This window comes from Rhinichthys klamathensis, unplaced genomic scaffold (assembly GCF_029890125.1).
Source record: "Rhinichthys klamathensis goyatoka isolate OS25496 unplaced genomic scaffold, OSU_Roscu_1.1 h1tg000119l_1, whole genome shotgun sequence".
Taxonomy (NCBI): Eukaryota; Metazoa; Chordata; class Actinopteri; order Cypriniformes; family Leuciscidae; genus Rhinichthys; species Rhinichthys klamathensis.
In genome coordinates, this window is record NW_026606656.1 from 523,834 (window position 1) to 551,765 (window position 27,932).

Sequence of the window (27,932 nt, forward strand, 5' to 3'; positions counted from 1 at the left end):
TTATCATGCAATATCATATTTTAACCACTAGATGGATTTACAGCCTCTGTAGAAAGGCTTGTGAATTCTAGTTGTTTTTGCACATATTTGCCTATTTTTTTCAGGTTGTGGATTTTAATTTATAATAAGTGATTCTCAAAGACTATTTTTGTCAAGTTTTTTGTTTGTTTGGTTGTTTTATTTTATTTTTTAAAAATAAAATAAAAATTATATTCTTTTCGCATAGACATGAAAATCACTATCCAAACTTAAATGGTTGTAATTCAAGAATGCTTTGGAATATAGACCTATGGTTGGTCTTGTTTTAAAGAAGACATTTGCCAGATTATTGTAGACGTGAAAGAAATTATGAAAGTGAAACAGAAAAAAAGTTATGAAAGTTTGAGTTAATAAAAATGAACAATGTAAACATTTTATTATTTATATTTTATATAAAATATATATATTATAAAATATATTTTACTCTAAAACTGCAAGAAAATGAAAGCCAAAAATCTTAAGAAGTTGTGTTCCAAATTTTAGGTTGATATCTCAAAAAATAAGCTTTCAGTCAAGATTTTATTTTGGCGCATACCAAACTTTTTCACTAGATGCATGGAACGCCAAGCTTCCTTACTGACCATATAAGGGCGTCTCCATTTTCATATATGTTTTGAGTGATCTGAACCATGTATTTCCATAATTTTCATACAATTTATGAAGTAGACATCCTATTCAGAAGTAGTATGGGTGGTTTGACAGTATTTGATTTGAATTCAACCTCTAATAAACACATCAAAAGAGCACATATGTGCAGCATTAGGCCTGGAGGTTACTAGGGAAGAATTCCATCGTTTGATCTTACACTGTGTGTGTGTGTGTGCGTGTGTTCAAGAGAGAGAGACATAGTGTGTGACCTTTGCATTTTGGACCCAATGTCTCCCCTTTATTTGATTCATTGATTTGATTTCACATATTCTCACATTTCTCTGTTACAGTTTCACCAGTCTCATATTTCCCTATGTGTGTGTGTGTCTGTGTGTGTGTGTGTGTGTGTGTGAGCATGTCTATTTTGCAACCTTGATGGCTTACAGTCTCATGCTTTCATATCTGTGTGCTTTTTATTCCTTACATTGATGAATAATTGCTTTTATTTCACACATTTCCCAAAATTAGCTTTTGCAATGACACACGTTCATTTGTGTGTGCGTGTGTTTTTGTGTGTATAAGTGTGTGTGTGTGTGTGAGTGTATTTGTCTGTTTTGCACTCTTGATGTTTTAGAGATTCACCCCTTCACTGTGTTATGCTTTTTTTCTGCATCGTGGCTGATTTGTAGATTGTACGCACAAAAAAACCTCTGTATTTTCATATTTTTGCCATTTTCCCATTCATATCCTATGGCCGGTCATTTTTGACCGAAGGCCATGAGTGTAACTATTTTTTTTACGACCACTTAGACTTTTTCAAATCATGTCCCCAATTTTTTTGTGTGTTCATATACCAAGTACCATAAAAGTCACCAAGTTTCGTACCATTCCAATGAAGCTACGATTTCTAACATTTTTTTATTTAAAAAATTCCGGTCGGAAACGACCGAAGAACACCAGAGGGCTAGAACATGAGCGTCTGGCTCGCTCATAGGCTGCGCTGCGGCAACTGCACATCCAAGGGGGCGTGACCTCAGTCTATAATAGTCCCCGAATTCGCCATTATAGCAGGTTTAACGACTGAAGCGACAACTTGCCATGTTACTATAGTGCGGCTGGCTACGCAATACTCGTTTCCTAACTCAGGGAACTGAGGTTACGTGAGTAACCGAGTAGTTCCCTTTCGAACGGTCACTTCGTATTGCGTAGCTATACGCAGTGGGGACGCCATGCAAAACGCCGCACTGAGTAACTGGCTGCCACTGCAACTCAGGCCCCTGAGCATACAGAACAAGCCATAACCGCATAATTATGTATAAATAGACAAGACACCGTCAGGTCTAAAATAGTACATTTCAGTTAGAAATAACCCAACATACTGCACCAATGAACCCAGACACTGTCGGGGTTATTAGTATATGAACATATAACCAGTCAAGTGGGTTTATATATGAAATTATAACCGGCCAAAGCGGGTTTATATATGTGACCTGATCCAGCAAAATGAGTCACAGTGACCCAAATTTAAAAATTGAGATTTTGGTATTAATGGAAAGAGGAGACCATAAGCTTTCAATTGATATCCTAGTCAAAGTCATACCTTGAATGGTTGTAAAGATATACACATTTGAATTATGGTCGTCTGCCCTCTTTTTCCAATTGAAAACCTGAGAAAATCGCTTTTAAAGTTTTTTTGCCCGTTTTTTGTTGATATCTTTCAAAATCCATTACATTTAAAGGGATAAACTATTTATTTTACAGCTTAATTTGACCAAAGACATTAATATATAAATGCTATTAAACCAGGCTGAAGCTCAAATTATTTTAAAAGTTTTTATTTGAATAAATAATTTAACAGTAGGCCTACCTTTTACAAAAATGTACTAAAATCAGAAAGATTGAACAGAGGTGCTACATTTTTGCTTGAGAGAGAGAGAGAGAGTGTGTGTGTGTGTGTGTGTGTGTGTGAGAGAAAGAGAGAGGCAGAGAGACAAGGAAACAGAGATCAAATAATGCTAGTCTATGCAATCATATCTTAGTGTAGGCTAGTTGACAATAACAGCGTAACAAATTCATAACGGAGATACCAACAGTTAAATATTTGGGTTAATCAAACACATTGTAATGGATTCTGCTTGCAGATAAATAGCTACACTCATTCACATTTGTCAATCACGTTATGTCAATCACGCGTGCACACTACGAAACTTTCATCCGTTATATAAAAACAATCGTAAGTTTTTCGCATCCATAGCAAGCAGTTTGAATGGTGTTTTGACAATTCGGAGCCACCGAATCAATACGAAAAAACGCATACGAAAAAAAACGCGGACTCAGTGTGCAATGGCCAAGGGGCTTGATGACGCTTTGGCAACTTTGCTCACTTTTGACAGCGACATTTCTCAAATTAATAATATTTAATGTTTCTGAGTAGATCTGCTAGCTTGTTTATTACACAGAGCGCTCGCTGCGAGTCTGACAGGAGGGTGGCTGGACCAATCGCGTGCCGGTCAGTCGAAACGGCTTCCCATCGACAAATGATCAGCATTTGTGTACATTTCTAAGCTTTTTGATTGGTTCTCTACAATGTGTAACACCATTTAAAGAGCAGAGATAGTGACGTTTCAGGGGATACCCGGGAAATGCTCAGAGGTGACGAGAGGAGTTGAGAAAAGCAATGTTCATTTCCAGCGAATTTAGTAAAACTTTGTACACTTTAATAGTAATTTAAATACCTTTACTCAATTATCTGGACTACGAAACTTTGGGAGATTATTTTTGAATGTCTGTTCTTTGAAATTAGCACACAAAAAAAAATCTATTATTTCATTGTTTTTCCACATAATCGGCCCATATCTTAAAATAGAACGTTGCGACTTCCGACTCATTTCGCCAGATCGGGTCACATATGTATGGAATATAACCGGCAAAGCGGGTTTTATATATGTCATATAACCGGCCAAAAGCGGGTTTTATATATATGTAAATATAACCGGCAACAGCGGGTTTATGCATGAAAAACAACCGGCCAGCAGCGGGTTTTGTATATATACACTCACCTAAAGATTTATTAGGAACACCATACTAATACTGTGTTTGACCCCCTTTCGCCTTCAGAACTGCCTTAATTCTACGTGGCATTGATTCAACAAGGTTGATTGATAGGATAGCATCTTGCAGTTGATGGAGATTTGTGGCATGCACATCCAGGGCACGAAGCTTCCATTCCACCACATCCCAAAGATGCTCTATTGGGTTGAGATCTGGGGCCTCATTTATAAAACTTTGCGTAGGATTTGCGTCAGAAGTGGCGTACGGATGAAACATAGGACGTGCGTACGCACAGAAATATTCGGATTTATAAAACCGTGCGCACGCACATCCTACGCATTTTTCCCTTAATAAATCACAATCAATTCTAAATGTAGCGCAGCTTTTGTGGCTTCATGTCACGCCCATAGTTGCCCATAAATAGTCCGTGAAACGCCCATAAGTTAATATTCATCGATTGCAAAATCATGGCAAACATAGAGAGGAAATCAAAAAAACGTAACTTCACTCAATGTGAAGTAGAAGTTATCGTTGGCGAGGTGGAAAAGAGGAGAAAAATGTTGTTTGGAGGGCAGTGTGGGCATATAGGCTACGAATGCCAAAAAGGCACTTGAGTGGCAAAAGGTTGCAGACGCCGTAAACGCTGTAGCCTCACAACCTCGGACTGTGGCCGAAATAAAAAAGAAATGACAAGCTACAGATGTCGGTTATAATCTACTTGGAAATGGGAAATAGTTCAGCGCAAATGTAATTTCTTGGAGCTTTCTGAATGGTTGAGACATAGGTCTACGTCATACGTTATTTTATCAAAAATAAAACAAACTAAAGGCATATGCATGAATACCATGATTCCGTAGCTGATGAAGTCATTTTTACTATGAAAACAACTTTCCCCAGTGGACAAATAATACATCTATCTATCTATCTATCTATCTATCTATCTATCTATCTATCTATCTATCTATCTATCTATCTATCTATCTATCTATCTATCTATCTATCTATCTATCTATCTATCCCTAATTATCTATCTGACTGACTATCTAGCTATATTTAGCTATATCTAGCTATATCTATATCTGCTCCGCCAGACGGACACATTGGCGAGAATATCAGTTTTGTACATTATTTCATTCTGTTTACCATCTTATTTATGAGGATGAATTGTATAACATGCCAATATTATTGCAGAACATATTTCACTTTTCTTTTTGCAAATATGTGTTAATTTGCATTTCTGTTGCAGATCGATCAAACGGGTGTTTGTGTTGGCTGTTAAATGTAATACTTGCTTTGTGACGTCTTCGTGTTATTTATGAGAGGCAGTATTGCCATTACACAACGGTCTACAGTTTGACACACTTTCACGTGTTTCTTCCATCTGCCGACGGTGTCGCCATTTCTCATTTCACCCGTTTTTGTGCGTACGCCTGGGTCAGAGCTTGCGTGAAGGACCGCACATTTTCCCGTCAAGTTTGCTTTTTATAAATACCAATTATTGCGTAGAGAGCGGCGTACGCCTTCTTTTGTGCGTACGCAACGTTTATAAATGAGGCCCCTGGTGACTGTGGGGGCCATTTTAGTACAGTGAACTCATTGTCATGTTCAAGAAACCAATTTGAAATGATTCGAGCTTTGTGACATGGTACATTATCCTGCTGGAAGTAGCCGTCAGAGGATGGGTACATGGTGGCCATAAAGGGATGGACATGGTCAGAAACAATGCTCAGGTAGGCCGTGGCATTTAAACGATGCCCAATTGGCACTAAGGGGCCTAAAGTGTGCCAAGAAAACATCCCCCACACCATTACACCACCACCACCAGCCTGCACAGTGGTAACAAGGCATGATGGATCCATGTTCTCATTCTGTTTACGCCAAATTCTGACTCTACCATCTGAATGTCTGAACAGAAATTGAGACTCATCAGACCAGGCAACATTTTTCCAGTCTTCAACTGTCCAATTTTGGTGAGCTCTTGCAAATTGTAGCCTCTTTTTCCTATTTGTAGTGGAGATGAGTGGTACCCGGTGGGGTCTTCTGCTGTTGTAGCCCATCCGCCTCAAGGTTGTGCGTGTTGTGGCTTCACAAATGCTTTGCTGCATACCTCGGTTGTAACGAGTGGTTATTTCAGTCAAAGTTGCTCTTCTATCAGCTTGAATTAATCGGCCCATTCTCCTCTGACCTCTAGCATCAACAAGGCATTTTCGCCCACAGGACTGCCGCGTACTGGATGTTTTTCCCTTTTCACACCAATCTTTGTAAACCCTAGAAATGGTTGTGCGTGAAAATCCCAGTAACTGAGCAGATTGTGAAATACTCAGACCGGCCCGTCTGGCACCAACAACCATGCTACGCTCAAAATTGCTTAAATCGCCTTTCTTTCCCATTCTGACATTCAGTTTGGAGTTCAGGAGATTGTCTTGACCAGGACCACACCCCTAAATGCATTGAAGCAACTGCCATGTGATTAGTTGATTAGATAATTGCATTAATGAGAAATTGAACAGGTGTTCCTAATAATCCTTTAGGTGAGTGTATATGTGAATGTGATAGTGCACAGTAATATATGACAAGACCGGCCACCGACGGGTCTTAATCATACCGAAGGCACCTTCGCCTGCAGGGAAGGCCCTTTCCTATTATAGAAACACATATATCACTAATGGGAATGCCAGATGACCAAGCCCATGACGAGGCCATACCTCTGGTCGTATGGGCCTTGATACCTATTAATAAATGTTGTATAAGTGCAGTTAATTATTAGTTAATGCTAACTAATGTAGTTAACTAATGAACCTTATTGTAAAGTGTTACCATTAAAAATAATTCAGACACCAGAAGGGTGCACCCTTTCTCATTAAATGAATAACTGGTGATTGTGAAGAACCAGTTTTGTTTGAACACACCTACTCTCTACTCTGTCAGTGAGTAAATATATCAATGCAAACTCAACTGTCATATTTCCTATTTAAACAACTAGTAAATGAGTGTTCAATCTGAAGAGGAAAAAAATGTTCTCCCTAAAGCTCTTTCTGCTGATGGCAACTGCACACAGTGAGTGTTTTTTATATTTAAAAAAATTCTGAAGGAGTTAAGTGGGGTTTTGTTTAAGAAGTTTTAGGGAGTTGAAATGTTAAACCCAATTCAATTTGATCAGTATTGTGATTCTGTGTAAAGCATTTTCTTTTGTGTTGGTCTCTGTAGGTATTGACTCTCAGGTTGTGCTCAAACAGTCTGAACAGTCAGTAGTTGTGGCTCCAGGAGGTTCCCACAAACTGACCTGTGCATGTAGTGGATTCACTCTTAGTGGCACTTACATGTATTGGATCCGCCAGGCACCTGGGAAAGGACTGGAATGGATTATTTATTATTATTCAGATTCTTCTAAGAGCTCAGCTCAGTCAGTCCAGGGCAGGTTCACAGCAACGAAGGACAGCTCTAATTTCTATCTGCACATGAATCAGCTGAAGACTGAAGACACTGCAGTGTATTACTGTGCAAGAGACACTGTGGAAACACTAATACAGGCAGCTGTTCAAAAACTCATGAGAAATGAGGTGGACATGGTTGAGTTACACTGAAAAAAGGGAAGAGCCTCTGAAGTGACATAAGGCCTGTCTGATGTGTTTTGAAAGTATTAAATGCAAAAACATGTTAATATTAAAATGATTCCTTATTTCGAATCATTTTTGCTTAACTCAGTAAATCAATACTGACTTGTCTGTTTCCAACAGTATGTCTCAGTATGAAATATCTGTTCAGTCTAGCCTACATTTTCTTATATTAATAATGGACTGGATTTTTTTTCTAATTACCTTTCTGCCACTAAAACTTAATTACCTTTAATATGCTGTCAATATGGAGCTTATTTTAACAAAAAAGCTGAAGATACAGTATGATTTTCAAAATAATAAACCAAACATGCACCATATGCACCTATAAATCCATGATTCTTTAAATGAATCTTGATACGCTGCAAATCCAGCCTCCAAGGCAGATAAATGTGGAATCACAACCAGCTGCTTCAAATACTAGTTTGATGGACCATATGCATATAGTTCGGCATATTTCTCTAGCAGGCCCAGTGGCACACAACCTCTGAACTCTCCATCACAGACATCCTAGCTCAGCACTTTTTATCGTTCTTTATGGGATTTATTGTTCTTCAGCCCTCTGGCGTAACTGGACGTTTTTCTGAGCAGTTTTCTGAGGCTTCTGATCACCTCATTTGTGATCGCTTCTCAGGAAATCCCACTGACTATCACATGAGAAAATAACAACTGTTTCACAATCACACTCTAGTCAGATGCAGTCAAACCATTGATACATTGATGCACAATAACAAATATAATCCACAAGAAAAAAAATAACATCTGAATTGATATTAATACCCCATTAAAAAGTTTACAAACACTGTAAAAAAAGACTAAAAATAGGGGACAATGTACTGTATAAATATGAAGGGATTTCCTGTATTGTTTTACCTGTATTTTGAATTACACATTGCTTAAGGGTTAATGGACATTTCAGTAAAATTACTGGATAATGTCCTGGCAGAAAATTACCAGTACATGTTCAATGTATGCTTAAGTTGATTCTTAATTCTGTGTCATTTCCTGGATGTCCTGCATCACATTCTTTGGTTATTAAAAATAAAAGTTACAAGTTTGAACTGGGCGATTTTTGTGTAAATCCCATTATTATTGTTTTATTATTATTATTTTGTATTTTGTACACCATGTAAACATCTTTTATGCAAATAAGCTTTACCAGGGCAGAACTAAATAATAATTATAATTTTTTAATTATTCTTTTTTCGCAGATTGTGCAAGGTATAGGCCTTTGTAAACGATGAAAAGGTTTTTGTTCAAAATATTTGCAATAAACAGTTATAAGTTTGTCTTCTTTTTCTTACTCAAGACACATTAGAGAAATTATTTTAAAAATATGCTAAATGTATTTATCATTCCAAATGCATAATATTAATATATCTATATCTATATATATCTATATATATCTATACATATATATATATATATATATATATATATATATATATATATATATATATATATATATATACACTCACCGGCCACTTTATTAGGTACCCCATGCTAGTAACGGGTTGGACCCCCTTTTGCCTTCAGAACTGCCTCAATTCTTCGTGGCATAGATTCAACAAGGTGCTGGAAGCATTCCTCAGGGACTTTGGTCCATATTGACATGATGGCATCACACAGTTGCCGCAGATTTGTCGGCTGCACATCCAAGATGCGAATCTCCCGTTCCACCACATCCCAAAGATGCTCTATTGGGTTGAGATCTGGTGACTGTGGAGGCCATTTTAGTACAGTGAACTCATTGTCATGTTCAAGAAACCAATTTGAAATGATTAGAGCTTTGTGACATGGTGGAAGTAGCCATCAGAGGATGGGTACATGGTGGCCATAAAGGGATGGACATGGTCAGAAACAATGCTCAGGTAGGCCGTGGCATTTAAACGATGCCCAATTGGCACTAAGGGGCCTAAAGTGTGCCAGGAAAACATCCCCCACACCATTACACCACCACCACCAGCCTGCACAGTGGTAACAAGGCATGATGGTTCCATGTTCTCATTCTGTTTACGCCAAATTCTGACTCTAACATCTGAATGTCTCAACAGAAATCGAGACTCATCAGACCAGGAAACATTTTTCCAGTCTTCAACTGTTCAATTTTGGTGAGCTCTTGCAAATTGTAGCCTCTTTTTCCTATTTGTAGTGGAGATGAGTGGTACCCGGTGGAGTCTTCTGCTGTTGTAGCCCATCCGCCTCAAGGTTGTGCGTGTCGTGGCTTCACAAATGCTTTGCTGCATACCTCGGTTGTAACGAGTGGTTATTTCAGTCACTGTTGCCCTTCTATCAGCTCGAACCAGTCTGGCCATTCTCCTCTGACCTCTGGCATCAACAAGGCATTTCCGCCCACAGAACTGCCGCTCACTGGATGTTTTTTCTTTTTCGGACCATTCTCTGTAAACCCTAGAGATGGTTGTGCGTGAAAATCCCAGTAGATTAGCAGTTTCTGAAATACTCAGACCAGCCCTTCTGGCACCAACAATCATGCCACGTTCAAAGTCACTCAAATCAACTTTCTTCCCCATACTGATGCTCGGTTTGAACTGCAGGAGATTGTCTTGACCATGTCTACATGCCTAAATGCACTGAGTTACCGCCATGTGATTGGCTGCTTAGAAATTAAGTGTTAACGAGCAGTTGGACAGGTGTACCTAATAAAGTGGCCGGTGAGTGTATATATATATATATATTATGAATCATACTCTCAGAGCCTTACTGACACAATGAATGAGTGAGACACACTATCCTTTCCAATGAATGCCTCTGGTATCAAAGCAATAAATAAAAATTCTTCCTGAGCGAAAAACTGGACTGTTGAAAATAACAGGACATATTGGGTCAATATCAAATTTTTATCATTTATCAAATACAAGTTAAGATTTTTTCCCTCATTTACTTTAAAAACATTTAGATATTCAGATACTATACAGTGTAAGTCTGCAAACCTCAAAAAGATGCAAATTATTTTGTGGGAAGGGTCAACGTCTCCCTGTCTCTTGAAAGATTGTGTTATAAGCATGTGACCAGAGACTAAAACAGCTGCAGTGTAACCTATTACTGTTTTACTGCCTTTTAGTTTGACAGTGTTTCTGTTGTAATGGAGATGCTACTATATGGACTCCTACTGATGATTATCGCATGTGAGAAACTCCCATTTGTAGTAGATGCTTATTATTTCATTGTTCTAAATCATCTAATGTGATTTTTCCTCTGTTAGTGGTCAGTCTTTGAGCTCCTCAGATTCTGTGGTGAAAAGACCAGGAGAACGTCTCAGTTTACGACTGTAACCCTGGTTCCCTGAGAGGGAACGAGACGCTGCGTCGAGACGCTGTGGGAACGCCCCTGCGTGATTGCGTCGTGAAGCACGTGTATAATCAGTCCAATGGAGAGACGAGACGTCATAGGCGGGTGACGTCATCAACCAGGAAACTATAAAGCACATCTGACAACAGACCGCGTTAGCTTCTGATAGGCCGAAGCAAGTCGATCACAGGCATGCAGGGAGTATGGCAGGGCGACGCAGCGTCTCGTTCCCTCTCAGGGAACCAGGGTTACAGTCGTAACCTGAGACGTTCCCTTACAAGGGAACTCGAGCTGCGTCGAGACGCTGTGGGAACACTATACCCACTACGCCATAATAGCAAATGCCTGTTCTGTGTGAAGTCATTGCAAGCAAGAAGCAAGAAGCATAAGAAGCAAGCACCCTAGACCCTGGAGTGGAGCCTAGATCCAAGTCATAGCCTTTGAGGCAGCCATACTCCTAGTATCTTGGTCAGACGCCTCACAGTGCCACGAAGGAAACGTACTTCAGGGTGTCTTCCCAAGGATACACCACTTAAAGGGACATGGTAAGCAGTTAAGGCCGCCTTGGGGGGGGGGGGGGGGGGAGATCAACCCGCTCGACTGAGAGAAAAAGTCCCCCCCGAGCGGCTAATAACAGAAGATGGGCCCCGTCCCGGCGAACTCTCTCCAGAACTCCCTGGAGCAGAGAGATCGGGGAAAAAGCGTACAGACGTGACCTCGGCCACGTCTGCACCAAAGTTATTCATAGGAGCTCCACCACCTCGGGGTGGAGTCTCCATTCCCCTGGCCTCGGCCCCTGCCTCGACAGGATGTCTGCTCCTGGATTATGTAAGAGACCACCGATGTGTGTTGTCCGTGCAGACAAGCACATGGTGACCTCACAGGTCTGGCAGGAAGTGCTTGAGAGATCGAAACACTGCCATAATTTCTAGCCGATTTATATGCCAAGAAAGTAGATGGTCCTGCCAAAGACCTTTCGCCGAGCGACCACTCATGATCGCCCCCCAACCTGTGAGGAAAGCATCCGTCGATAGCGTAAGCGTCGACAAGAAGCCCCCAGCACTGGGCCTTGGGCGAGGAACCAAGGTTTGTTCCACATGACTTAGGCACGTAGGCATCGCCGCGTGACCTTGATCATGCGAAACGGATTTCCCCTCGGAGAAAACCCCTTGGTCCTGAGCCACCACTGCAGGGTTCTCATGTACAGGAGGCCAAAAGTCATTACGTTGGACGCAGCTGCCATGAGACCCACCAGTCTCTGAAACTGTTTCGCAGTGAGTGACTAGCCTAGCTTTACCTAGGCTGAAGAGAAGAACCCGATATTGGTAAACTTCGCCCCCGAAAGCGAACCTCAGGGACTTCCTGTGTGGAGGACGGATGGCTACATGGAATGACTCGTCCTTCAATCTATCGTGACAAACCAGTCCTCGGACTGAATCTGTGACACAATCTGTTTGAATGTAAGCATCCATCCTTCTTTGGAACAATGAAGTAACGGCTGTAAAACCCTGAGTCTCTGCTGGGAGGAGAAACCCTTTCTATAGCTCCTTTTTGAAGAAGTGTCAGTACTTCTTGTTCCATAACCAGAGCCTGCTCGGGGTCCACCACGTAGGGAGGACCCCTAGAAATCTAGGCGGAAGAACCGAACTGAATTCTGAAACCATTTCTTTAGTGAGCAGGACCCAACAAGATATATTTGGCAGTAGTTTACACGCTGCCCGAAAATCTACTAAGGGGACCAGTCTCTCGAGACTGGCCTCTGGTATTGGTCGAACAGCCACTTCGGTGCCCTGTAACGGCGAACCGGCAGGGAACAACCGAACTGACTGTTCTACGACCCTCCTCGGAGGATCGTTCGGGAACGCTGACACCTCGGTGCCCTGAAGCGGCGAACCGGCAGGGAACAACCGAACTGGCAGCGCTGCGACCCTCCTCAGAGAGTCGCTTCCCAGGAATGATAACATAACCAGAGCCTGTTCGGGGTCCACCACCGTAGGGAGGACCCCTAGAAATATGGGTGAATGAGAACCGAACTGAATTCTGTAACCCTTTTCTGTAGTGAGCAGGACCCAGCGAGATATATTTGACAGTAGCTTCCACGCTGCCAGAAAATCTACTAAGGGGACCAGTCTCTCAAGACTGGCCTCTGGTATTGGTCGAACAGCCACTTCGGTGCCCTGTAACGGCGAACCGGCAGGGAAAACCGAACTGACTGTTCTATGAACCTCCTTGGAGGATCGCTTGGGGACGCTGACACCTCGGTGCCCTGAAACGGCGAACCGGCAGGGAACAACCGAACTGACAGCGCTGCGACCGCTTCTGAGGGGCCACCCTCAGAAGCCTGATTGCCTCAGCGTCAGGACTTCTTCTTAGTCGAAGCCTTTAACTAGATAACGACTATCCTCAGATATGTCTTATCCCAAAATGACTACGGCTGAGACTACTAAAAGGAACCAGCCTCTCGAGACTGGTCTCTAGTATAGTTTGAGAAGCCATCCTGCGTCCTGAAACGGATGACCGGCAGGAAATAACCGAACTGACCCCTCTTACCGAAGGGAGATGGGCACCATATAATGAGGTGTTATCCATTTCCTACTGGGAACAACCATTTATTTCCTCAGAAATAAATGACTCCTCAAAGATCAGATGAGTACATATTTAAATTTTCTCCAATTAAATGCAGCCAAATATCAACCAGACCAGTAGAAACGGTCTGGATGAAAAAGCTGAAAGGTAGCCTATATTAATACAGACATCTAACTTGAAGGATAAGATGAGTACATATTTAATTTTCTCAAATTAAATGCAGCAAAATATTAACCAGACAAGTAGAAACGGTCTGGATGAAAAAGCTGAATAGTATATAAATACAGACATTTAACTCAAAGATTAGATGAGTACATATTTAATTTCCTCAAAAATTAAATGCAGCCAAATATCAACCAGACAAGTAGAAATGGTCTGGATTAAAAAGCTGAAAGGTAGCCTATATTAATACAGACATCAAACTCCAAGGATAAGATGAGTAGATATTTAATTTCCTCAATAATTAAATGCAGCCAAATATCCACCAGACAAGTAGAAACGGTCTGGATGAAAAAGCTGAATAGTATATAAATACAGACATTTAACCCAAAGATTAGATGAGTACATATTTAAAGGTTCTCTAAGCGATCCTGGGTGACGTCACTTCTTGTTGACGTTCGATCTATTGTCAAACAAAACGGAGGCTAGCTAGACCCTCCCTCCTCCTCATCCGCACACTAACCCCCCAAACCCCGCCCCCAAACCCTTCTTGTTGGTCATTGGCTGGAACAGTTTGTTATGTTTTGGGGAGCGGGTCGCTGCAGTTTGCTTTTGTTGCTGTTTGTGGAGCCTGGGCTGTCTACAGAGATCGCGTTTCTTTACAGTGTGTTCAGGGGACAGGCAGCCAGCGGATAGTGAGGAGATGTTTGCTGTATGTGACAAAAAATGTTTTGGCCTAAAAAACGCGTGACATCGCTTAGAGCACCTTTAATTTCCTCAAAAATTAAATGCAGCCAAATATCCACCAGACAAGTAGAAACGGTCTGGATGAAAAAGCTGAATAGTATATAAATACAGACATTTAACTCAAAGATTAGATGAGTACATATTTAATTTTCTCAAAAATTAAATGCAGCCAAATATCAACCAGACAAGTAGAAACGGTCTAGTTTAAAGGCTGAATATTGTGTATTAATATAGACCTCATATTACAATCTCAAACAATAAAGAATAAAATATGAGTTTTCAAACAATCATCAGAGAACGAGAGAAAGGGAAATTTCCCGTCTGCTCAGTTCCCTGCGCATATTAGCCTATACATTGCGGACCATTATCTACACGTTGCCTCGGCAAACGTGAGAAGAGCCACTTTATTATGCAGATATGCAGACCCATAATCTACGTGCTGCCTCTGCAAGCACGCGATCTGAGCTTAGATTCTTATTGTAGAGATGCAGACCCATAATCAACGCGCTGCCTCGGCAAACGCGAGATCTGAGCCACGACTCTTATGCAGCCCGTAATCTACGCGCTGCCTCGGCACACGCGAGATCCGAGATCGAGTCACAGAATCTTTATTGCAGACCCGTAATCTACGCGCTGCCTCGGCAAACGCGAGATCCGAGCCAAATATTTATTGACTTTCTTCCCTCGAGAAGAAAGCCAACAAGAGCAGAGCTAAAACTCTCGATAGTGCATATGTTACACGCCGGGAATTTATGAATGAACACTGTCAGCCCCAATTTACTAGAGCTGACCGTGCATGTTCTACTCCCAAACAGTCACATGAATCGCGTGTGTCCCCACTCGTAATGAAGCGAGGGCAGGGACGAACACACGATCCAAGGCTATTTGCTCTCCATACTCCTGTCTAATATATAAATATATATATATGTTTGTGGACAAACAACAATAAATAGACAGAGACAAGATCACACAGAGCGCTTGCTGAAGGCACAGAAGCTAACGCGGTCTGTTGTCAGGTGTGCTTTATAGTTTCCTGGTTGATGATGTCACCCGCCTATGACGTCTCGTCTCTCCATTGGACTGATTATACACGTGCTTCACGACGCAATCACGCAGGGGCGTTCCCACAGCGTCTCGACGCAGCTCGAGTTCCCTTGAAAAGGGAATCAGTGACTCTGTCCTGCGGTGTCTCTGGAATCTCAATGAGCAGCTACTACATGACCTGGATCCGTCAGAAACCAGGGAGAGGACTGGAGTGGATTGGATATATAGACACTGGCTCAAGTGTATTATGCTCAGTCTCTACAGGGCCAGTTCTCCATCACAAAAGACACCAGCAAAAACATGCTGTATTTAGAGGTGAAAAGTCTGAAGACTGAAGACACAGCTGTTTATTACTGTGCAAGACAGTCACAGTTAGACAAAAGACTGCAGGGCTGAACAAAAACTATGCATGTCTCTGAGGGCCAAAGAGCACTTGTTACTTTTGTAACAAGCCACTTTGTTGATTTTTACTTTATTAAAATATTGATTTAAATCCTTAACTACTTCTTCGTGGAGGTCTTTCTGAATAAACAACAAGCATTATAAGCATACCCGAATTCATGCAACAACAAAAACAACAACAACAAAACAAAACATTCACAAATTAAAATGCAGCTGATTTCTATGGCATTCCAATGTGTGATTTTTTTTAACAACTGGAAAGTTAAATGTTACATTCTCATTATTGAATATCTTTAAATGCTGATCTTTTGAACAGGTTTTCAGACAAAAATCATGCAACAAGTAGTAAATAAGCTTTAGGAAAAGCTATATCAACATTTTTGGGCCGACGTGCTTTTTCGGCCGATACATCTCATACTTTTTTTTTTCTTAACGGCCCATAAAACTCGTACATCGGCGGCCCATTAATTTTTTATTTTTTTGCTTAATTGGTGGCGCTGGGTCAGTGCCGGTGTAATGCATTGGTAAAAAAAAGTCAGCGTTATTTTTTTTGCTGACACACCGGCCCATGAAACATGTCATCATGTGCTTATATCTTTCAAGTATACAAATTAGTAGCCTACAAAACTAATTTGTAGCAAAAATTGTTGCTGCATACCCCTCTGACACTGGGTAGTTACGCCCCTGCCTCGCCTGAAATGTAGTCGAGAGTAGGCGGCTGCAGTGAGCGGAGGAGTGAAGATAACGCAGGCAAGCCGGACAGATCTTGCTTCTCGCAGTGGATCAGACACCTGTGAGATCAAAGACTGATATCGCGGGATTTACGGGATTCATGCCCATGCACGGTGTTGCTAATAAACTGGATGTAATTTAAGTTCTGTTGCTTATGAAAATAAATATAATGAACAAGACACCCAAAGTACTTATTTAATTCCATTTTAAATAGGCCTACGTGTTTATCAATCATTTTTTCTTTAATACAGACGTGTTTTTATAATAAAAAAAAAATCACATAACCCATAAAGATCGTAGCCTACTGTCAGAGAGTTTGGGAATATCCACACACAATTTATACACATAAAACATGATATCAGAGTTTTAAAATCAAACATTTTAAAAAAGAACAATACATCACGGTTGTTTAAACCAATGAGCATTAAGCTGTCGTCAGCAAGTCGTTTTCCATCATGCTTTTGATCAGCGCAGTCGGTGGAGAGCAACTGCGCGCGACTGCAGAATCCGACACGTGCACCTGCGCTCGCGAGAGTTCTCTTACGAGAGGTTCTCTCGTATTGCGTAAGTAACTTACGCTACGGGTAAAGTTATCTTTTCTCGAGATCTGAAGCCAAAAAATTATCCTTAATTTTTCACACTTTGTCAACGCAGTGCAGCAGGCAGCAGACCAAAGCAGGCTAAGGGAGCGTGCAATTCCATTGCCTATCCATGAGCCTGGCGTGACGTCATGCCCAGTGAGGACACTCCGCGCGTCACAGCCCGCCAAAAGGGGTGTGGTCTACGTGTATAATGGGAAGGCTCAGAGGCTGATTCTCTGATTTTCTTCTCTTCAGCGTGCTCTATGCATCGCTAGATCTTGAGAGCCGCCGCCGTTGGAATCAAGCGACCAGCAAGCTTAGGAAGCGTCTGAGGAAGCCGGCCGTCTTCGCCACCTTCAGCCATCCGTGCCTGCTACGCTATCCGGCGTCGATATCCTTTTCACTAGTGTGTTTTGCCTTACACCTATTTCCAAAAGAGCCGAGGCGTTTTTGTCAAAATGCCTCGTTTTTCTTGCCGCTCGTGCAAAGCCTCGCTCAGCGCCGAAGACCGCCACCTCATCTGCGCTCTCTGCCTGGGCCGCGAGCACGCAGCCTCTACGCTCGCTTTGGGCGGCTGCCCCGAGTGCGAAGAGCTATCAATGTCGACCCTGCGGGCTCGACTTGAAGCTTTCAACGAGGAAGCTGTCACTCCATCCGCCTCTGTGGGACCGCGCAGAAAGAAGCGCTGTTCCTAGAGACCGCCGGAACCGGACGTTGAGCCCAGAAGCCCGCCGGAACCTCTCCCTCGGGCTTCTCTGTCTCCGTCCCCGCCGAAAAAATGACTCTTTCCGCTCTCTCTCCCTCTGTTTGAGCCGTGCAAACTGCGCTGTTCACAAAGGATGTCAGAGCGGACGGTCGCGGCGCTAGTTTTCTTTACGTTACAAGAAAGCTACCCCGCCCTCGTGCACATTTCTCAGTCCCCTCGTAAGGTCAGGCGACTGGAAATGTCAATATTGCAGTAAACGAGCCTGTTATTATACACGCACGCCTGTAAACAAACGGCGTCACTAGACATGATGACGCTCGCTGGCTGTTCGCCTATTACGAGCCCTCTTCCCGCTCTCTCTCCCTCTGTTTGAGCCGCGCAAACTGCGCCGTTCACAAAGGATGTCAGAGCGGACGGTCGCGGCGCTAGTTTTCTTTACGTTACAAGAAAGCTACCCCGCCCTCGTGCACATTTCTCAGTCCCCTCGTAAGGTCAGGCGACTGGAAATGTCAATATTGCAGTAAACGAGCCTGTTATAATACACGCACGCCTGCAAACAAACGCCGTCACAAAGCGTGATGACGCTCTCTTATATGCTTGCGCTGACTGAAAGCTTATGTGTTTCCCCCTGTGGCTCAGTGGTGAAATCCTAGGCTTTCGCGCCAGAGACCCGTGTTTGAATCCCGGCTCTGGCGGCAGTTACAAACTATGCTGTTCGTGTCTCCAAGCATATGAGCCTTTGAAGCATTTCACTCTGTCAGTCCCCTTATACAAGGCTACTGCAGTGACGTTTTTTGCAGCCAACGAGCTGGTAATACAACCCGCTCGCCTGCACCCAAACACCGTTTCTACGGCAACCCAGGGAAATCTCAAAAGAGTATAATGTCCTCCGGCTCACGCCGTCTGTGTTTCAAGTGTAGTAAATGTGCCCACATCCCAGTGTTCACCCCTACAAAAAAGCACTATAGCCCCTGGGTCTCCCACACTCACAGAGCACACTCTCTTTAAGCTGGAAAATGCCGCCCGAGTGCTGAATTTAATAAACGTGCCCACAAATCCGTGCTCACGTTTCATTTCTGCGCGCTCTGTCACACGGCTAAAATAGCCTCATCTGGGTCATGTTATGAATGTATGTCACATGCCCGCTCACGAGCGCTCACTTATACTAACAAATACAGCTCCCGCGGCGCCGCTCGCAGATCACACAAAAACGCTCCCCATTCAAAGTAATCGGGTCGTCATATAAGACAGCTAACCACCGCTGTCAGTGAGCCGCCGTATTCGAGCACTCATACTGTTCAGATCTCAAATGTAAGTCACGTGCCCGCTCACGAGCGCTCACGCTTACTGAAAGCACATGCAAAACAGCCCCCAGTCACAACACTCGGGACGTTGAGCCTCTCACAGAGCCCACTCTCATAAAGCTGGCAAATGCCGCTCGAGTGTTAGATGTAGGACATGTGCCCACGGTTCCGTGCCCACGCCTACTCACTGCCCGCTCTGTTTCACGGTCATCCCCCATATACCACACAATATGTTCCCCGTACAAAGCCACCGGGACATCTTGTATAAAACGGCCGCCCATCGTTGTGTGCGAGCCGCTGTATACAAGCACCGAGAGCGCGCGTGCTGTGCGCGCACCTCAGAATCAGGTTCTCAAGCCCACAGAGTGCGGCTGTCAGAACCCTGAGGCCATTCTGCCCCTAGCTTTACATGCAAAAGCATGGGATGCTATTCAGGGCGCGTCAGAATGGGTGCTGAGCACAGTAAAGAAGGGCTATACACTGCAGTTCGCTCGCCGTCCCCCGCGCTTTATATCGCGTCTCGAGACGAGAGTGAATGGGGAAGTAGCACATCTACTTCGTGCAGAAATAGCGAAACTTCTGTGCAAAGGGGCCATAGAAAGGGTGCACCCTTCTCTGAGCGAGTCGGGCTTTTACAGCCGTTACTTCCTCGTTCCAAAGAAGGACGGAGCCCTCAGACCAATATTGGATCTGAGATATTTGAACAAAGCCCTGATGAGGAGACCGTTCAAAATGCTCACTACCAGGAAAATCCTCGCGCATGTTCACCCAGGAGACTGGTTTATCACCCTCGATCTGAAAGATGCTTACTTTCAGATTCAAATCATACCCCGTCACAGGCCATTCCTGAGATTCGCCTTCGACGGTCAGGTATACCAGTACACCGTCCTGCCGTTCGGCCTGTCCCTAGCACCCCGTACATTCACGAAGTGCATGGACACGGCGCTCGCCCCCCTGCGGAGTCAGGGAATGCGAATATTGAACTATTTGGATGATTGGTTGATTTTAGAACAATCAGAGAAAGAGCTGATTTCTCACAGGACAGTGCTTCTCAGCCACCTGGAAAGCTTGGGTCAACTGGACCAAGAGCTCATTACTGCCCAGTCAGTCTACTTCTTTTCTGGATATAGAACTGGACTCTGTGGCTCTGACGGCGCGGCTGTCAACAGAGCGCGCACGCCGTATTCAGCGTTTGGTCGCGTCTTTCCAGGAAGGCAGCATCGCACCCCTGAAAAAGTTTCAGAGGATGCTGGGCTTCATGGCATCGGCTGCAGCAGTCCTTCAGCTAGGTCTGCTGCGCATGCGCCCACTGCAGCGCTGGTTGAACGCTCGTGTGCTTCACCGAGCCTGGACGTCCGGCGGCATACGTATCAGAGTGACTCACAGCTGTGTCTCAGCCCTGAGCCCCTGGTCGGTAGCCGACTGGTACCAGCAGGGTGTGACAGTGGGCGCTGTCTCACACCGAAAAGTAATCTCGACGGACGCCTCCAACCTAGGCTGGGGCGCCGTTCTCGAGGGCAGACCGGTCTTCGGCCTCTGGTCAGACCAGGAGAAATGCCTCCACATAAACTGTTTGGAGATGTTAGCGGTCGAGAACGCGCTGAAGCGCTTCCTCCCGTTCATACAGGACCACCACGTTCTAGTCCGGTCGGACAATACGGCGGTGGTGTCCTACGTGAACCGACAGGGCGGAGTCAGGTCCAGGAAACTCTGTATTCTGACAGAACGCCTTCTGGTGTGGGCCCAGCATTCACTGCGCTCGCTGAGAGCCGCGCATGTGCCAGGCCTCATCAATGTCGGCCCAGACAGACTGTCCAGGGACAACATTCCTCTGGGAGAATGGTCCCTGCACCCCCAGACAGTCCAGCGGCTGTGGCACCTATTCGGCAAAGCGGAAGTAGACCTTTTCGCGTCGAAAGACAATGCGCACTGCCCGAGCTTTTTCTCCAAAAGCGAGGACACGCTGGCCCAGACCTGGCCCAGCCGCCCGCTGTACGCTTTCCCTCCGATCTCTATGTTACCACAGGTAATCAAGAGGATCAGGGAAGCGCGCCACTCTGTGCTCCTCATAGCTCCACGATGGGAAAACCAGATCTGGTTCCCAGAGCTGGTGAGGTTGTCACATGAAGCCCCATGGCCGATCCCGGTGAGGAGAGATCTCCTCTCTCAGGCCAGCGGATCGGTTTGGCACCCCCACCCAGAGCGATGGGCTCTGCATGTGTGGGTGATCAACGATTACTCGTTGCTTTGCCAGAAGGGGTCGTGAACACGATCACACAGGCTAGAGCGCCCTCCACGAGAAGGCTCTATGCTTCTAAATGGTCAGTGTTCGCTCAGTGGTGCTCCACTAAAGGCGCTGACCCACACACATGTGGTGTCGCACGGGTGCTTTCCTTCCTACAAGAGCTACTGGACAAGGGCAGGTCCCCCTCCACGCTCAAAGTGTACGTTGCGGCCATTGCGGCGTTCGCAGAGTCGACGCGCGGCCGCGCGCTAGGAAAGAATGAGCTCATAATCCGCTTCCTCAGGGGAGCTAAGAGATTGAATCCCCCGCGTCCCCCCTCGGTTCCTATGTGGGATCTTTCTTTGGTCCTAGAGGCCCTGAAAGCTTTCCCCTTTGAACCACTGGGTTCTGTGGACCTAAAATACCTCTCGCTCAAAACCGTTTTTCTGATAGCGCTGTCATCAGTAAAACGCGTGGGGGATCTACACGCGCTGTCTGTCAGCCCTGCGTGTCTCGAGTTCGGACCAAACGACTCGAAAGTCATCCTCATGCCAAGGCATGGTTATGTCCCCAAGGCAATGGGCACGCCCTTTAGAGCGCAGATCATCTCCCTTTCGGCTCTGCCAGCATCCGACAGCGATGACAGTGATAATCTCCTTTGCCCCGTCAGGGCGCTGAGATCCTATATCACATGCTCCGCCGCCTTCAGGCGCTCTGAGCAGCTCTTTGTTTCGTTCGGTGGGCGCACTAAAGGTCTCGCTACCTCGAAACATAGTCTGTCCAGATGGATAGTGGACGCTATTGCCGCAGCATACGCGTCTAAACACCTGCAGTGCCCAGTGGGCATCAGGGCTCACTCCACTAGAGGCATGGCCTCATCGTGGGCATGGTCCAGTGGGATTTCTATTCACGATATCTGTACGGCGGCAGGCTGGGCCTCCCCCTCCACATTCGTGAGGTTTTATAACCTAGAAGTTCCCGCGTTGCAGGCTAAACTGTTATCAGTATAAGTGATGTGTATGATCTGCCCATTATGCATGCGCAGGCTACCGTCATATGTTTATTAGCTCTCCTGGTTGAGCTGCACATAAAGGATTGGATGCCTACACACAGACCGTCATTCGCTCTGTGTGTTTTGCCTAATGCTTGTGCTTATGTACTGTCCTGGCCCGCGTTGCTGGCCACCTTAATTACAAACAAATATAGACCGGCAGCGCCGCTCTGTATTCTGTTATATGTTCTAGAGTGATTATTACATGTGTTGGCCCGCGTTGCTGGCCACCTGTTCTCGCTTGTATGCTCCCCGGGCTCCTGGGATGTATGCAGCGTATGCTTGGCGCGGACGGCGTTGACAAAGAGTTCCCGTAGCATAAGTTACTTACGCAATACGAGAGAACCTCTCGTAAGAGAACTTACTCGGTTACCTAACGTAACCTCTGTTCTCTCTAGAAGAGGGAACGAGTATTGCGTAACCTGCCGTGCTCACGCCACGAGCTCACTCGCTTCATAGAAGAAAACCAGAGAATCAGCCTCTGAGCCTTCCCATTATACACGTAGACCACACCCCTTTTGGCGGGCTGTGACGTGCGGAGGGCGCGAAGTGTCCTCATTGGGCGTGACGTCACGCCAGGCTCATGGATAGGCTGCTGCAGTTGCTGCGAGGCAGCCAATAGCACGGTCCCTTGGTCTATAATAGCAGCCAATGGTCTGCTGCCTGCTGCACTACGTTGACAAAGTGTGAAAAATTAAGGATAATTCTTGGGCTTCAGATCTCGAGAAAAGATAACTTTACCCGTAGCGTAAGTTACTTACGCAATACTCGTTCCCTCTTCTAGAGAGAACAGAGGTTACGTTAGGTAACCGAGTAAGTTTTTTGACATACGTCGGCATGACATCAGAGCAAGGCGGACCGCACTCGGACACATTTCTAACCGGCATGCAACTCGCGCTGATCACCGGTGATCGGTTCTGCGCAGATTTTGCTCATCTCAAACAAGCCTAATATTTTTGTATGAGGTACAGAGTAGAATTTAAGTTAATAATCCATGAAAATGTTTCGGTTCGCTCAGTGAAGGCGCGCGCGCTTCTCCATTTCAAATGTACACCGACTGAAACACGGCATGTCGCAATCTATGACGAAGCAGGGAAGAGCCAATGAGCGTTTGATATCACTGCCGTAAAACATGACGTAACGCTTCTTGAAGGCGCCATTTTTGAATTTGAATTCATCACCAGCGCGGGATTTGACGTGTACGGTCGCTGCTGAGAAATGGAGATGAAGATCACTGGATAAAAAGCTGAATTTGGATATGTTTCTTGCAAACAACGTATGGATTCTAAAGATTTGGATAACATCAAACTAATAAAATTTATGTCTTTTGTGAATTTATGTTGTGTTTTAGAGGAGAAAACGCTTTTTGTGTCTCACGGTATTACAAAATGGTTAAACGAGTAAAGGTATTTTTATTAAGGTTTTAAATTGTATTCTTGTTTAACACAATGCAGGCGAAACAAGCAAAATGTTAATATTTATGAGTATTATAAATGCGACTGAAAACTTATTTGATAAGACAGTTGAATGCAATAGACTCAAAACATTAATGCCACGATTTTAATATGCATAAATAGTAATAGGCTACGTACAAATTTGTACGTCGGTAGATTTGTTCATACGTAAATAAATTAAGTTTTAGTGCTGTAAATAAGTCAGTATTATACGTTTCTGCGTGTATACAACGTAAATAAATGTACGTATGATAGAACTACACTTTACTTAAAAATACACACGTATTCTCGTAAGATCACGTTGGATGACAAGACACAGGTGCTATAACTGAAGACTAACGAGGAGCGGGAAAACTGGGAAACAGGACTGAACCAAAAACACTAAGCAGGGGGAAACACAGGACACACATGTAACACTATGTCCCTGAACTAGTAAATAAGAATAAAATATGTTGAAAGGAAGACATGGTTACAGAGGTTATTAAGGACACAGAAAATAGAAACATGCCTTTAGAGGGCAGACTATGCAAACTTGTCCTTCTCCCTTTTAAGCACCCACTGTATTCATTAACAGACTATTCATCTACTCATTTGTGACTTTCCTGCATCAGGTTACTTATTTCATAAAATGGTAATGGATATTGTGTCTAAACTGTGTTTTATCTGTGTGTTTGCTCTCACAGAATGTAAGAAGGGCTGTGTACTGTTTTAAATGTTAATGATGAACTGTTTTTCAATCTGTTGCTGTCAAGGCAGTACTTTTGGGTGTCTAGTTTTATTTATTTTCATATAAAAGCAACATAATTTAAATAATATCCAATGTATTATTAACAACAAAGCACATGAGTGTGAATCACGCAATATCGCCTTTGATCTCATTGGTGTCTGATCCACTATTTTGTGCTATGCAAGACTTGAGAACAATGGCTCAATGGCAGAAAAGGGCTGATCTGTTTGTATTCAACTGCACTGAACTCTACAACTTCGCTACAGTCCTTTAGTCACTTTCACATAAACATAACACAACATCACATCTGTTTTTAATAGACCTCAGATGAGGTTGGATGCTCATGCCTACTTTGAAAATAATCACATTTATTCATGCTGCAGAAGGACATTGTTATATCGATATCAAGATGTGGCACTATTGTTCATGAAATTAACCCCAATGGCCACAAGATCTTGTTTTTGCTAATTCTGGGTTTCTATGCAAATTATCTGATGTCTGTTACATATTTAAACAACTGCACTGTTGACTGGAGAACTCATCACTACTTCAGCCTTGATATAAATCATGTTCACTTTGTATCTGTTGCTGGCCGCAGTGTCTGGTAAATATTTTCCCTGGACAACGAAAATAAACTCTTTTCTTATTGTAAATAAATACATGATCCTAATTATTTGTACATGTTTTGTTTATCCACAGGTATTGACTCTCAGGTTGTGCTCACCTCACACAGTCTGAACAGTCAGTAGTTGTGGCTCCAGGAGGTTCCCACAAACTGACCTGTGCATGTAGTGGATTCACTCTTAGTGGCACTTACATGTATTGGATCCGCCAGGCACCTGGAAAAGGACTGGAATGGATTATTTATTATTATTCAGATTCTGATAAGAGCTCAGCTCAGTCAGTCCAGGGCAGGTTCACTGCAACTAAGGACAGCTCTAATTTCTATCTGCACATGAATCAGCTGAAGACTGAAGACACTGCAGTGTATTACTGTGCAACAGACACTGTGGAAACACTAATACAGGCAGCTGTTCAAAAACTCATGAGAAATGAGGTGGACATGGTTGAGTTACCCTGAAAAAAGGGAAGAGCCTCTGAAGTGACATAAGGCCTGTCTGAAGTGTTTTGAATGTATTAAATACAAAAACATGTTAATATTAAAACGATTCCTTATTTTTAATCATAATGACGTATGTAAGTATAAGCATCTCTGTTCAGCATACATTCCCTTATATTAATAATGGACTGGATGTTTTTTTCTACCACATAACTTCATTAATTCAACTATTACATGGGTATTGTCAGGATGGAGCTTATTTAAAAAAAAAAAAAAAAGATTAAGATATAACTTTAAAAAAAAAAAATTCAACTTGCAACATGCAAATTAACTCAAAATCATTCACACCAGCTCAGAGATCCACTCAGTCAACTTAAACGCTGTACAATGGCAAGTGGAAGTACTGGTTTAATTCAGTCATATACGTTTGAACCAGAAACTGATAATGCATTTTAGGTATCGCTCTCCACAACGTCGAACACATAACGGCAATTAATATGATTAGTCTTTTGCTTGACTACGTTATCAAACAGCTAATAATGTGTTGCTAATATTACACAAACCATGTTCCCGTTCACCATCTCAGAGTCAGACAGCTGCCTTCTAAAAATCAGCATCCTTACAAACGCTTGAACAACTTAGAACGTCATTGGAGAAAATCATATAGTTCATCATAACATCGTAATATACATCATATACACAACTCACCTGCTATATTTATATATATGTACACGATTTTTTATATCAACAGAAAAATATACCGGAATAACCAACGCATTCTCATCCTTTGGCGTCATATAGGTGACGCCATATGACATTTCGTCGAAATCTTACGCACATGGCATCCTTTAGCGTCAATATAACACACACTGTTATGGGTAGGTTTAGGTCTGGGGTAGGGTTATGGTTATGACGCCTTGGGATCTGCGTCTCATATTCACGCTAAACGATGCCATGTGCGTTGGATTTAAACGCGCGTCAACTGTATAACGCCTTGGGTTCTGCGTCTCATATTGATGCTAAAGGATGCCATGTACGTAAGATTTCAACGAAATGTACAAGCGTCACATGTATGACGCCAAAGGATGAGAACGGGCTGGAATAACCTGGCTTCTTATGAGACTCCCCTGCTTCACAAGTAATGATATGCTAAAGCCCGCCCGCACGTTGACATGAATGGTTACAAGGTAGTTTGTGATGTAAGAAACCGGTGATTTCAAACCGTGTTTTTGAGAATGTCTTTGGTTCACTGCAGCTATAAGGAGAAAATACTCAGCAATGGTGTTGACATGAATCTGCACATGGTTTGTCTTAAAGCATATTTGTTTAAAAACACAGACAACAACATTGAAAACTTGATTTTCACCAAAGGGGGTCTTTAAATACACCCTAATAAACTCCAAATCCGGCTTACAAGGCAGATACATGTGGAATCACAACCAGTTCTTGAAACTGACTTATGCCCAAATATGACACACTATTCCGGAAAGGAGAGGGAACAACAACAATATACTACAAAACAAATATTCATTCTAAACTATAAATTAATTTAGAAATTAGACATCTAAAAAAATGGCCCGTCACTGGGCAGTGCTGGTGAATTTCCAAATATGCATTTTTCCACCATAGATGCTCTGGTGCTCTGGTTGCATCTCTGAAACATTGACTTCTGAAACACTGAAACATCTCACTTATCAAATGTTGGTCAAGATTTTTTTCCTTTGTCTATGTGATAATTTGCAGATAATCTGCATTAAACTGCAGTGTAAGTCTGCAAACCTCCAAAGATGCAAATGATTTTGTGGGAAGGGTCAACGTCTCCCAGACGCCTGTAAGATTGTGTTATAAGCTGAACTTTCAGTCAGTGCATGCGTTCAGTGACTAAAACAGCTTCAGTGTAACTTATAACTGTTTTACTGCCTTTTTCTGTTGTAATGGAGATGCTACTATATGGACTCCTACTGATGATTATTGCATGTGAGAAACTCCCATTTGTAGTAGATTATTATTTCATTGTTCTAAATCATCTAACGTGATTTTTCCTCTGTTTTTCAGGTGTTAATGGTCAGTCTTTGAGCTCCTCAGATTCTGTGGTGAAAAGACCAGGAGAATCAGTGACTCTGTCCTGCGGTGTCTCTGGATTCTCAATGGGCAGCTACTACATGACCTGGATCCGTCAGAAACCAGGGAGAGGACTGGAGTGGATTGGATATATAGACACTGGCTCAAGTGCATATTATGCTCAGTCTCTACAGGGCCAGTTCTCCATCACAAAAGACACCAGCAAAAACATGCTGTATTTAGAGGTGAAAAGCCTGAAGACTGAAGACACAGCTGTTTATTACTGTGCAAGAGATTCACAGTAAGACAAAAGTCTGCAGGGCTGAACAAAAACTATTCATGTGATCTCTGAGGACTCAAGGATGGTGGATACAATTATGAAATATATGTTGTTCTCCAAAACATGTTGGCCACAATTATTGCCATAGAAATTCTTATGAGTATAATATCTCTGAAGTATATTCCCATTAATATTGAAAAAATGTTTTTATCA

General features: G+C 43.3%; 1 pseudogene and 1 gene segment (V, D, J or C); both read left to right on the forward strand.

The window, feature by feature from the left end:
• LOC130088393 (uncharacterized) overlaps window positions 1-27,932 on the forward strand; it is a 539,769-nt pseudogene that overhangs the window by 170,328 nt on the left and 341,509 nt on the right.
• Window positions 10,321-27,873, forward strand: LOC130088438 (Ig heavy chain V region 914-like). The segment is given in 2 exon segments: window positions 10,321-10,438; window positions 27,434-27,873. Coding segments are annotated over 2 exon segments (354 nt in total).